The sequence below is a fragment of the Thunnus thynnus genome, chromosome 12, assembly GCF_963924715.1.
Source record: "Thunnus thynnus chromosome 12, fThuThy2.1, whole genome shotgun sequence".
NCBI lineage: Eukaryota > Metazoa > Chordata > Actinopteri > Scombriformes > Scombridae > Thunnus > Thunnus thynnus.
The window spans coordinates 18,995,852-19,008,731 of record NC_089528.1 but is presented as its reverse complement, the minus strand read 5'-3'; the positions used below and the strand labels follow the sequence as shown (position 1 = coordinate 19,008,731).

Genomic DNA, 12,880 nt, shown 5'->3' with positions numbered 1-12,880 from the left:
TCTGATAAGGCCCTGTTAGCTATTTTCTGGTCAAGGCTGAAGACCAAGGATGACAGGGCTTTTGCTGTCAGGGCCCCACTCTTTGGAATAGCTTACCAGAGAAACTTAGACTACAAAATTCACTGCCTTCTCTTAAATCGTCTTTCAAAACTTACTTCTATCGTATGGCATTTGGTTAATTATTTTATTTGTTACTTATTTTGTCTGTTACTCTCATGTGTTACTTTTATCCATTATTTTCATCATTACTTTTAACTGTTGTATGTGTTATTTTGTTTGTTGACTATGATTTTGTATGTGATTGTTTTCCTGCTTTCTTTTGTGTTCTTGTTTGTGAAGCACTTTGTAACGGTTGTTGTGAAAAGTGATATATAAATAAAGTTTAATATTATTATTAATTTCAAAATGTCTTTTATGTTAGTTTAATTGCAGAATGACTAATTTCTAAAATTTCCTGTGCTACACCATGTTAATAGATGAAAACATGGGGTGTTTTGGGACACTTTCATACTGTATGTCACTTACCCTGAACAGTGATCTTGCCAAGAGTGCTGGCATTGCCAGCTGGGCTTGTGGCAAAGCACATGTACTGGCCAGAATCATCTGCTGTCATGTTATCCAGTATAAGCGTGCAGGAACCATCAGGGTCCTCAATGATGATGTGATGAGGATCTGCCTCCACTGCACGTCCGTCTACAACCAACAAGTAAACCAAAATGTATTGATGCAAAACATTTAGCCTCAGACGACTGCTTGCATACAGAAGTTAATCTGTCACTCAGTCAGGGCATATAGTGTTACTCTACCGACCAGTGGAGGAAATAGTGAAAACATTGTACCCTTGTACCAGGTGACCACAGGTTTGGGTACTCCAGTGGCTTTGCAGGCCAGTTTAACAGTCTGTCCGAGCTCCGCTGTGCAGTTTGCCAGAATTTCATCAAAGTCAGGGGGACCTATAAAAGCAGATTAACCATGGAAGACAATGTTTGAAAGTGGGAGTGATAAAAGAAAAACATGTTTAGATTGTGCATCCCACTCACTCCAAGCAGGCATGGTGTATCGCTGTTGTAGTTCTCGGAAGTCTCTCAGCCATGAGTTCTTGATGGTAACGGTTCGGGCCTGCAAGGTATATTTTCTGACCGAGTCCTCGCGTTCATGCCAGATCTCAAAGGCACGGTCATCACCCTCCACTGTCTCATTCACATCAATGTTATTCAGCTGCAATAGGATGAAGAATACAGCAAACATCAGTCAGCTGTTAGACCACAAGAGATATGATGACAGTAAAAGAAGGTATGACTGTATCAAAAGTCTTACCTTCATCATGTTCTTAAAGACATAAGCTTGTGTATCAGTGTTGCTGTCTCTCTTGGGTTTGCAGATTATACAGTAGTTCTTAAAGAGAAACACGTGGCGGTGGTGACCTCTAGAGGACGTCCTAATTCCAGGCGCTCCCTCCCACACTTGGAAAGGTCCCTAGTGCAAAAAGGAAAAAAAACATATACACATAATCAAACATTAAGACAATCGAGCCTCTAATCATTGCATTACTCATTCAGCAACTATATCCTACCTGTCTAAGTGGCTCTCCTAGTACTTCCAGGGTTGCAGGATAGTTCTCTATCATGGAGACATGGTGGGTATTCTCGGAGCGCTGAGGAAGTGCAGACACCATGGCATACGCCTCTTCCAGGAGGCAGCAGTTCTGACCGTTTCTTGCCTTGTTTCGAATGAGCTCCTGAAGATGTTGGAAAAGAAATTTCAATAAAGCTGAGGTGATACTCACCAAGAAGTAGTTGACATAACAGATGTAAGTGATGAGTTCCCATCTGTGATGTAGAGAAGTGATCTCAACAAGACGACTGCATATTCTGTGTGAAAGCTGTCACCTTGAGGAAGACCTTGTACTTCTGAATCCTCTCCAGTGGTTGTTGGATGTAGGTGTTGATGCTGCGTACAGGGGGACCTGCAGGGTCTGCACTGGCTTGCTCTTTGTCAGTGTACTCCTGCAATATAATGAAAGGTGGACTTTTTTAAATTTCAAATCATTATATTAGTGAAGTCCTTTCACAGTCACCGTAAATAAGGTATTTACAAGGTAGCAACTACAGTGTACAGGAGTAAGTTGTCAAATAAATTACAGCTTTAATTCGGCTTGCAAAATAAATTACTTGCAAATTGTAACAACAGAAATATTTTTATTGTGTGGCAGGAGATGTTAAGTTAAAATTCAGAGAGTGTAATGGGTTTTGTCATAATAGTTCTGTGAAGAGCTGTGTTACCTTGAAGAAGCAGTGGACAGTCTTGTCACTGAGGGCAGATTCAGCCTGACCCTGACCTACAAGATACTGGAGGTACTTCTCGAAGCCCTCTTTGTTCTTCAGGAAGCACATGGCTATGTCATCGTCTGTCTCACAGTCATTTAACTTTGGCATGAAGGCCCTACAAAGAAAATTCAGAGAATTCATTTAATGACGATGAAGGAAATTTCACTGTAAATCTCATTGTTTGTCATTAAGTTAATCAGAAAGGAGAATACAAATTGTTCTCTGCATAAATGATAAAGATGCAAAACACACGTCTTTGCTTTCTTCTCTAAAAAAGCTGACTACAAAGACTAGTCATCAAGAGGTGAGCTCACTTGCTGTGGAAGGTCTTGATATCATCAATGTTCCTAAATATGGCTTCTTTGTGGCTGCTGACATCAGGTGGTGCATCGGAGCTGTCTGCATGCTTCAGGTGATGGGAGGTAAAGAAGTTTACCTCTTTAACAAACTCTGATTCACCCTTGACCAAGTCCTGAATCAGTTGGCTAGGGACATGAAATAATATAAAGAAGCATATTGGTTATGATGCTGTGTTTGGTTCCAGTATTTGCTTAGTGAGAGTAGATAAGGTTTACTTACAATAATTTCCTCTTGTATTCTCCCTCAGATACCTCCTCTACATTTGTTTCTGGAAGGTCACCCGTATCAGCAGAGAGCTGGAGGAATAGACATTTTTATTATCAGCTTCAAATGTTCAAAGGCTTCAAGAACTGATGCTAGTGAAAAAAGTTAAGATGTTATTCTGGTGGATCAACTGCTGTAGCTTTGAGACATACTTTGAGTTTCTTGTCCAGGTAGGCAGGTGAGACGAATCCTTGGCGAGATGGTGTCGTTTTGGTGGGTTTGGTCCGGACTAACCACTTGAGTGGATGAGCTGAGTCCAAAACCTCAACATACTGTCCCTCCTTCAGGGAGATGGATTCTTTGCTTGCAATGGTGGGGTTGTAGTCAGCCGTTGCCACATAGATGTCAAACATCTGTAAAGAATTTATATTAATGACAGCACACATAATGTATGTGCAATATGATAACATATAAATTCAGTATGTTGTAAAGCTGTGTATGCTACAGTCTTAGTCCTATTGTCATTCTTACTTCTCTGTATTTTATGTTTTTTAAGTTTGCACTTCGCAAGAATCTCACAAATTAAATTTTGGCATTTCATATGTATACCAGCATTAGAATTGTTGCCTCTTATGTCCATTTACTACAAAGAAATTACAAACTACAAATAAGATAGGCATGAGCTTGTTGTGTGTAGTTAACTAATGTCATATGGTTATTGTCAATTCCACATTGATTAACTAATGTCAATGTGTTTATTGTACATCGACTAAATGGTTTGATTTTACTCTCATCTAGAGTCAAATTTTGTTTTTTAAAATTTAATCTATCCGGATACAGAACAACTGCTGTATTTCAGGAACACCTTGACTCTGACAGTTATACACAATCACATGTAGAAGCTGCCCAGACAGTCTGCTCTTTGAGCCACAGAGAAAACCTACCACAGTTGTTGGAGACCATGTATTAACTGCTGTAAAATACATCTAATGTGCGCCTAAAATTTTAAACATCTATTGAATGTAACCCAGAGTCTGTTTACATCCCAGGTTAAGGTCTGAACTCTCACCTGGTTCTGATTGTGGGAGATACTGTAATTACTCACTACTTGCAGATACTAGAAAATTATGATAAAAGTATAGTAATGCATAGTAATACAATCCAATAGTACAGTCTTGTAATAAATATTATTTTCTTACACAACTTACAATAATTGTTCTGCTTCAGAGATCTGACTCTGTGGTAAATAGACAATGGTTTGTGCTGGTGTTGTACTGGTTTGCATTATATTGTTTGTAATATTTCTGTCCTCCATATATATCAATGCCATCACTAAGTACAGCCTCAATATGTACTGTAGAATCTCATGAGGTACTATAGTCTCAGCAAAAAAGAATACTGCAAAAATAAAGTATTGCATCGCATTGTTTTGCACAGGTGTCTCTATTTTTCTGGTCATTCTATATTTACAGATCATTTCATCATGATATCTTTACCAGATTAAATTTATGTGAACCCTGTTTAAGAATGATTTCTTCACATTTCTGACCAATACAAGCAAATTTTGGCCCACAATATGTTAAATGTATGATGTCCATACAGCATCTCACCTCTCCCCTGGCATCCCCCTCATCAGACTCAGAGGAGGAGTCAGCAATGAGGGAAGGAGGACGAGAGCGACCGTGATGAGGTGATGCAGAGGGGGTCTTAGTCTCATCATCACTGTCAACACCTGGTACGCGTAATGAAGCTGGGGTAGCAAGGAGGGAAGAAGGTAATCAGAGCATGATGGGTCAATTGTGAAAAGTGCTACAACATGTCCAAGTCTGATGATCCATCTATCTTTTAAACTTAAGTACTTTGCTCTAGATGAAATGGTATCAGGTTTTGGCTTAAATGTGGTAGCAGTTATTAGTACCCACTCCATTCAGTTCGTCAGAGCGCAGCTGAGGCAGGACGAGTCAGCAGAAAGTCACATTTCAAGCAATAAATGGTTCTGTGCTGGCATCTACTGGTGCTTAATTTAATGTTTCTCCAAAGAGGCAAATCATCACTCCAATATGCAATTTATGATTTTATTTCCAAATAAATAAATATTTTACATATTTAAAGTAGTGCTAAAATTCAACAATAATCATTTAACTCTAAATGCTTTACTGTGATTGCGTTAGTATTGTGACAACATGCAACAAAAAGCTGCAGTACAGATAACATTTGTGATCTGAGCTCTACACATACATGTCTGTATGTGAGCATGTATTCAAGCTATAACTCAGTGACTAATTTCAAACCCATTTTGAAATGTCAAGGAAACCTCAATGGTGATGAAATAAGCGACGCAGACAGCATGAAAATGGAAAAGATGTTTGAACACTTATAATGGGAAGTTAGAAAATGAGGGATGATAGCAGCTTAAAACATTATAATACATGTCTTCCTATATTTAGGAAGATTTAAGAAAATATAAGACAACATTGTTTCCACAAGTCATCTCCTTAGTGACCTAATGCTAAAAAATATCTCACCAAGTCATATATCTTGTGGAAAAAATGTACAATTATTGTGAGGCTGATGCACTTGGGATACATACTGGTAGCTTTAGGCCAAGATTTCATCCACTGGAGCACTTCGTGATTCTGTGAGCTGTCTGAATAACAAATTAATGACTGGATGAGTACTTAATTGGTTGGGTTGATAAACTGATGGCTGTAAAAGTGATAAAGGAATGATGTCTGTAGGAAGCAACAAGGGGCTGTAAATCATATACACATCGATGAAGCACTACATGCTGAAAAACGAAGTGGACGAAAGGAACAACAGGTTTGTTGCCAACTTCATCTCCATTGATATGTGAATTCTAATTCAAGAATTGAAGTGTTAAAGCATTCGGATTAAACACCTTCAAAATTCTTGAATTATCAGTATAAATTCACTTAATTCAACCAAACCTGTGATAGGTATGTAACAAAACACTTAACAGCAGCACTGTATCCAACACAATGTTTAGATTGATTATATGTTTTTAAGCAGCTTTGGTATTAGCTACTAGCAAAGCCATTAATGGCAGCTTGCACGTTTAATATACAGTGTTCATGTTAATTATCAGAAAATTAATATTCAGTATAATTTAGCAAAGGGATATGCAAACACTGAAAATACCACGTGATGTCCTCAACAGTGTAATCACCTGGTATAGTCTTTGGTTGGAATAAAAACGTAAAAACACTCTGTGGCCTTGGTTCCCTATCTTGTATGTTATCTGGTCAGTTAGCTTGTTGCATGTATGATGATGACAAAATTGATCATCAACATTCAATGACATAATATGTGTATTTCATTCTACCTTCATACCAGAGACAGTGGGTGCTGGATATTATTTGTATCACTCACATGCATTTTGAAGGTTATACACGGTAGAAAGCCAAAGTACCACCCACGTTCCTAGCTGGTGTGTTTTCTACTAGTATCTCAATCATTTATTTGATCAAAAACAGATTCTTACATCTGTCTTTCTGAAGAGCTGAAACAATTTTGTGTGGTTAACTGTCAATATTCTAAGCTAAATGGGTTAACTATTACTGTTATACTTTTAGATACTAAAAGTAAAAAACCTAATCACTACCTCGAGGTTGCCTGATGATATTAGCCTATTAGTACAGTAAGTTCAGCATTTTTAGCAATATACTCATTTCTCAGTATTTCTCTAGAAGAAAGTGTTGTAAACTTCAGAATTTCTATTGCATTATCAAATAATTTAATATTTTATTGCATAGACAGAATGGTCTATAACATACACTTACCTTGAGTGAATTTCGCTGATACCATTTCAGTGATCTGGGAGGTGAGTTTCATGAGGAATTCCTCTGTACCTACTTCACCTATGTAGGGTATTTTACCCTCTTGAATCAAGCCACAAAGTGGAAAGAATGCCATAAACATTGTAGTATTTACAGTTTCACTATAAACAACAGACTACTAAAATAACACTTGTATATGACAGCATATAAAATTGATGTGTCTTACCTTTTTCTCTGTTAGCCTCCTCCTCTGGAGGACTAACTGTAATCCCAAGAACCCTGAGGATTATTAAATTATGCATTTTATTTTCATATATTTCAATGTATTTATGTATTTTACAATGTACAGTATATACATATTTTTATTTGCTGTGCCATTTCACATCTCCAACAAAAACTTACTCTGTGGCTTTGGTCTCTTTCTTTGGTGCTGAGGATTTGGATGAAATGATAAAAAACACCAAGGATCACTTGATCAGCCTTTAGTAATAATACCATTATGAAAATTTTGCCATGAGATACTTTTAGCCATAACTATTATGACATTTTTATGTGCTAATGTCTGTCCAACATCAGAAGCAAATTGGCTGCTAAAAAGCAATGTATTCACATTCTATTTTCTTGGAAAATCAAAACCCCGATGACTCATGATGATGCAGTTAGAGGTTTGTACTCTACTTGGTGTCTTCTTTTTTAGGACTATACCCATAGATCATGATAATAAACATAGAGAGAGAGCATAGATAATTTTGTTTTCCTTACTGTCATCCACCTCGAGGTGGGCAGTGCAGATGGACTGTCCTGCCCTATTTGTGGCAATACACGTATAGGCACCAGTGTACTCTGTTCCCACATCCATCAAGATGAGGCTGTGCTGTCGCCCAGAGCTTGCTATTTTGTATCCCTTGGTATCAGGCTTGATCCACAGGACATCTTCCATTGATTCCTCCTTCAGCCAGGAGACCATGGGAGTGGGAGACCCTGAAAAATTAAAGGTGAGTATTGAGAATTTGTAATTCATGCTATACCAGGTAGCGCCACGTGAGTTGCAGCACTTGGTTTTGATCTCATTAAAACAATCTTTTTGCACACACCACAGATAAAATGTTTGCAGGTGTTTAAACAATCAAACAATGAAGTGAACAAACCTTCTACTTTGACAGACAAAGTGATGCTGGTTCCTTGTTTCACCTTCCTGTTGCTGAACCTTTCAAGGAACCGTGGTGGCACCAAGGGCTCCTTGGAATCTGTAAAAATGCAGTACACTGTAATGCTAGAGCTCGGTCACTTATAATATATCATTATATCTTCAAAGGAACCAGTACCAGTTCCAAGTCTGTAGGATAAATGTCAAATTACCTTTTTTATCTTGTGGCAAAATCTCCCCTGGTTCTGTTACAAAACACAGTTGTTACTATTTAAGCATCTTAACTGCAGTTTTTAAGCTCAAAGTATCTCAGTATGCAGTACAGTATCTCATGCTGTTTTTGTGTAGTCAACTGTTTAGGTACACGTACTTAGGACAATCAGTCGGGCAGAGGAGTAAGCAGAACCGGCTGCATTGCTGATGTAAGCAGAGTACTCTCCCATGTCCTCTTTCTTCACCTCCAGGATCTCCACACCATGATAATCTCGCTCTGCTAGCAACGTAATCCTTGCTGAGGCCCGCAGAGGATGGCCATCTTTGAACCAGTATACTCTGGGTTTGGGGAAGCCTGGAAGACAGTAGACATTTCAGATATACTGTTCTTTTGTGTAAGTTGACTAGATTTGTAAGGCTCACAATCCACTGCTATTTAGACAAACTGACCATTTATATTGGTTAATAAACATACCCTTTACTTTGAGCTCCATCTTTGCAATAGGTGAACCTGGACTGACATGAACATCATGAAGTTCCTCTATAACTTGTGGTAACTGATCATCTTCAGTCACAGACTCAAAGGTCTCAGTTTCCCTGCTCAAAGAGAGTAAAACAGTGCATATCAAGTACTCAACATTTAAAAATATTATAAAATATATTTGTCAATATGTCTTTAAACACTATAAAAAGCTGTTCACAGTAAATTCACCTGGAAAGGTAGCCCTTGGCACTGACATAGGAAGATGTCTCAGTGGCATCAGCAGCAGTGTCATAATCTGAGCTGCAAGACACTGTTGGAAAAGATTGGCATGCTGCATTATACAATGATCAGTGGAATAAAGAAGACATAATGTGTACATGTGACTGTGTAATTTTGCTAGCCTTGTGAGAACCAGTGTTAGTTTTGAACTCTCAATGTAACAATATTCTTGCAAAGTAGGGTCATTTAGGCCACTCTACATTTCTAAGAGGCTAGTCTAGGATTAGGACTTCTGTTTCGGGTCAAGAAGTGACCTGGAATAAGGTTTAAGATAGGGTTTAAGATAATGGTTATGCAGATGTTGGATACAACAACACTGTTATATTACACCAATAAGCTATGTTCAACCCAGTCAATTGGTTATTTTTTGGATTTTGCCTTAACTGTTTGCCATCACAGGGACAAAATGTAACAATTGAAAGTACAAATATTTGTGAAACAAACACATGTGGGTACGTGATGTACGTTCACTCACTGTCAACCCTGAGTTCAGCCTTAGTGGCTGCAATGCCGCTGCTGTTTTCAGCTGTGCAGCGATAGACACCCATGTCGGTGGGAAGCACAGTGGTGATAATTAGTTGGTGGCAGCCCTCCTGGTCTTCATTGATCATGTAATGGTCATTCTCCTCCAGCAATTTGCCATCCTTAAACCAGCGAACAGTGGGAGGAGGCTTGCCAATCACCACACAGTCAAAGCTGACTGGATATCCATCTGGAACATCCTGACTTCGTAGTTCTGTCAAGAAGACTGGGGCAGCTGGGTAACAAGAGCAAATCAAGTCAGAAAATCAAAAAAAATAATCACATAAAGCTTGAACCAGTAATAAACTGTATAATACTGTTGGGTATGTTGGGCTTTAGTAATAATCACAATGGTGAGCATGCAAAATAAGTGTTAAGAGGACAGAGAGTGATTTATTGATGCTTTAGAAAGTGTATAAATATTTGTAAATCTATCATAGGAGGAGCAGGGCCACTCTCATGTGTCTCTTACCAGGGGCTCCAGTCATTAATGCAGGTGGCTGTCTATCTTGTGTAGGGGTCTGTGTGCCATCTTCAGAGTAGCCCATCTTTTTAATTCGCAGCTCCACTTTGAGATGCCCTGCCTCCAGGATGGTGGTTTCCACGGGAACCCCATGGATTGTAAACATCTCCTGGAACCTCTTCGAGGCGACCTCAGCCTCTGTCCGTGAATCAAAGCGAATGTAAATGTAGTTGTCATCCTCACGGTAAGAGTGAGGATCTGGGGGACGCAGGTCTCCTTCATCTGCACTGACAAATGGTTCTTCCTCCACATCTGGAGGGAGACGTGTGCGCAACAAGCGCCGGAGGCGTCTGCTTGCCTGCCTCAGTGACTCATCCATCTCACTACCTGACGAGCTCTCAGGCTCACTGTCAGCACTGTAGCCCACTGTCAGTGGCCGTCGGCCAGATGATTCTCTCACTGTTCCCACTGTCACCTTACCACTGTGAGAGGTGACTCCAAACTTGTTGGTGACCTCACAAGTGTAAACTCCAGTATCCTTTGTGGTGATGGCAGTGATGACCAGTGAGCAGGTGCCATCATTGTAGATATCAATGTGGTGGTGCTTGCCATCCGTCAGTGGTTCTCCGTCCTTCAGCCAGCGCACCTTATCAGGTTTACCTTCTGCCACACATTCCAGATGTATGGTGCCACTAGGTTCTTTGGTCTGGTCTTTGAATACCCCTTTGAAGACAGGACGCATGTCCTTGCGGGCCTTGTAGCCCTTAAAGGCAGCTTGAATCTTAATGGCAGCATCTGTGAGCCCAGACTCATCCCCTTTACCGATCTCCCTGTCAGTCTCCTCTGTAGACACCTGTTTTGTATCCGTCTGCTGAATTATGGTTGTTTTCACTTCAGTCTGCTGCACTGTTTTCTGCTCTGCCATCTGGAAATGTGCAAAGAACCTATCAGTGGTAAGAGTCTCTGACTCACTTGATGCTGTGACAGAAGACTTGCTGCTTTTCTTAAGGTAGGACACAAGCGTTGGACCCCCAGTCACTGACTCATCCTCAGAGCTGGTGTACAAACTGGACTCTGTCTGCTTTTTAGTAACAATGGCCTGCTCCTTCTCGGTTGATTTTGTTTCCACTTTCTCTGACGCACTTATCTCCTTCTGTTCTGATTTCTTCTGACCACCTTTACCATCTTCCTCAGGCTGTTCAGAGATGGAGTCCAGAGTGGGCTCTCGACTCATGCGCCGTTTCTTGGCCGATGACTCCCACAGTTCATGGACATCACCTTCTTCTGCAGCTTCTGGGGGCAGACTGGGCTGCCCCAGTAAGTCAGACTCTACTTGTGTTGCCTCTGTGCCTATAACCACAATGGAGTTTTCAATGTGACTGTGACAAATCTTTTAAAGACTTATCAAACAAAACTCTGCTTATTCAAATTTGGCATGACAGACATTCCTAAATGTTTTATATTTGGTTTGAGAGGGATTACTCGATAGAGGTGTATAACTACAGTAGAACATGTAGTATAAATACAAAAAGCTGGCACACCAAACACAATGTCTTACCTGGGCAAATTAGTGCCTGCACAGGTGCCTCTGCATAACAATAAAAAAAGAAATGCACATATGATATAGTAATTTAGAAAACTTCTAAATTTCCTTTTCTGTTATTATCGTATCACTAGGTCAAATTATGAAAATTTGTAAAGCTTTCTATATATAACAAAATAGATTGTTCATTTTATAAACTGTGGCAAATAATAGCACAACAATGTACTACAAAGCAAAACAGTACCAAGTACTTTCTGTGTCAAGAGTGATGACAAGGGTTTCCATCTCAGATCAATAAAAATTAATAAAAACAGCAGTTAATATTAAGCAGAGTGCCTTGGCAAATTAAGCAAGCACACCCTTGATAGAAAATAGAGATAGAGAAATTTTACAATTTCATGGTTCAACAAAACCACACATCCACTCACCAAGCTGCACAGTCTGAGGCAGCTCAACAGGCTCTCCAATCCCCGCTCTGTTAATGGCTGCCACCCTAAACCTGTAGCTACTCCCTGGAAGAAGATTTTCGACCAAAAACTCTGTGTTGCACACAGGTTCAGAATGGGATGGAAGCCAGAGGGCACTGTCTACCAGCCGCATCTCCACTCTGTAGCCCAGAATGGGACTCCCTCCATTATGTAGAGGAGTGAACCAAGAGAGGGTGACAGATTGTTCAGTCTTACTGAGAACCTCTGGGTCCTCTGGAGGATCAGGTACAGCTGTTGGGAAGAAAACAGCAGATGTTCTTATGAACTCTAATCAACAACTACACAGATTGCAATGTTTATCTGTCAATGTCTGTTGTCTATTCTATCAAAACTATCAGTCCATTCAGTTACGTGTAAAATCGAGAGGCAACTCTAACACTGTTTTCTTACCCTAAATAAGTGCCATGGCTGTTCCCTCACACAAACATTACATCTCTTACACACACACACACACACACACACACACACACACCTGCTCTCATGGACATTAAATTCATAAGTGCTTGCATGCTCACAGGTGCTTTGTTTTAAAGTATTCATCCATGTTACCAGTACATATGGAATACATAACTGGTGGAGAAATTGTTTATTCACTCAGAGAGCCATAATTACATATGTATCTTTTAGATTTTCTCTAAAAGAACTTACATCTAAAACCTGAAAACTATATAAAATATTCAAAATAAAGCTACAAAAAAGTGAGAGATTAAAAACATCAAAAATAAATATGCTTAACATAACACTGTTTCCTAACAGTGCTGTTTGTCAAACACTTACTGATGATGGTGAGCTTGGCCAAAGAGAGCGCATCTCTAGCTGCAAATGTAATTTCCTGCTGGGGCAAAAGAGGTGCCTGTCTCAGGACAAGGCGATAAGAGCAGCCATCAGCCCTCATAGCCCAGAGGTCACTGGGCTTGAGCTCAACACCATTAGCATACCAGGTTACTTCTGCCGCAGGGACAGGCTCGGTCAGCTCAACACAAAACTCAACCTTATCTCCCACTGCTGCCACCTTGTCCTCCAGAGCCTTTGCAACTTCCAGCTGCCAGCCTT

At 39.9% G+C, this 12,880-nt stretch overlaps 1 protein-coding gene across 45 annotated transcripts in view; it reads right to left on the bottom strand.

The window, feature by feature from the left end:
* The window catches only part of obscnb (obscurin, cytoskeletal calmodulin and titin-interacting RhoGEF b), a 67,725-nt gene that overhangs the window by 5,242 nt on the left and 49,603 nt on the right, over positions 1 to 12,880 (bottom strand). For 43 of the 45 annotated variants that reach the window (XM_067606095.1, XM_067606099.1, XM_067606106.1 and 40 more), the window contains 26 exons: positions 12,605 to 12,877; positions 11,768 to 12,058; positions 11,355 to 11,384; positions 9,806 to 11,146; positions 9,287 to 9,568; positions 8,761 to 8,842; positions 8,524 to 8,645; positions 8,206 to 8,403; positions 8,048 to 8,080; positions 7,837 to 7,935; positions 7,451 to 7,669; positions 7,091 to 7,118; positions 6,915 to 6,967; positions 6,692 to 6,790; positions 5,482 to 5,538; positions 4,502 to 4,641; positions 3,104 to 3,304; positions 2,907 to 2,983; positions 2,642 to 2,812; positions 2,283 to 2,442; positions 1,890 to 2,006; positions 1,574 to 1,738; positions 1,318 to 1,476; positions 1,041 to 1,218; positions 840 to 953; positions 526 to 693 (listed from right to left, as the gene is read on the bottom strand). In XM_067606095.1, coding sequence (XP_067462196.1) covers positions 526 to 693; positions 840 to 953; positions 1,041 to 1,218; positions 1,318 to 1,476; positions 1,574 to 1,738; positions 1,890 to 2,006; positions 2,283 to 2,442; positions 2,642 to 2,812; positions 2,907 to 2,983; positions 3,104 to 3,304; positions 4,502 to 4,641; positions 5,482 to 5,538; positions 6,692 to 6,790; positions 6,915 to 6,967; positions 7,091 to 7,118; positions 7,451 to 7,669; positions 7,837 to 7,935; positions 8,048 to 8,080; positions 8,206 to 8,403; positions 8,524 to 8,645; positions 8,761 to 8,842; positions 9,287 to 9,568; positions 9,806 to 11,146; positions 11,355 to 11,384; positions 11,768 to 12,058; positions 12,605 to 12,877 — 4,857 coding nt within the window. Of the gene's footprint in view, positions 1 to 525; positions 694 to 839; positions 954 to 1,040; positions 1,219 to 1,317; positions 1,477 to 1,573; positions 1,739 to 1,889; positions 2,007 to 2,282; positions 2,443 to 2,641; positions 2,813 to 2,906; positions 2,984 to 3,103; positions 3,305 to 4,501; positions 4,642 to 5,481; positions 5,539 to 6,691; positions 6,791 to 6,914; positions 6,968 to 7,090; positions 7,119 to 7,450; positions 7,670 to 7,836; positions 7,938 to 8,047; positions 8,081 to 8,205; positions 8,404 to 8,523; positions 8,646 to 8,760; positions 8,843 to 9,286; positions 9,569 to 9,805; positions 11,147 to 11,354; positions 11,385 to 11,767; positions 12,059 to 12,604; positions 12,878 to 12,880 lie in introns of those variants that run through there. The other 2 variants (XM_067606103.1, XR_010930954.1) reach the window with 2 other exon arrangements.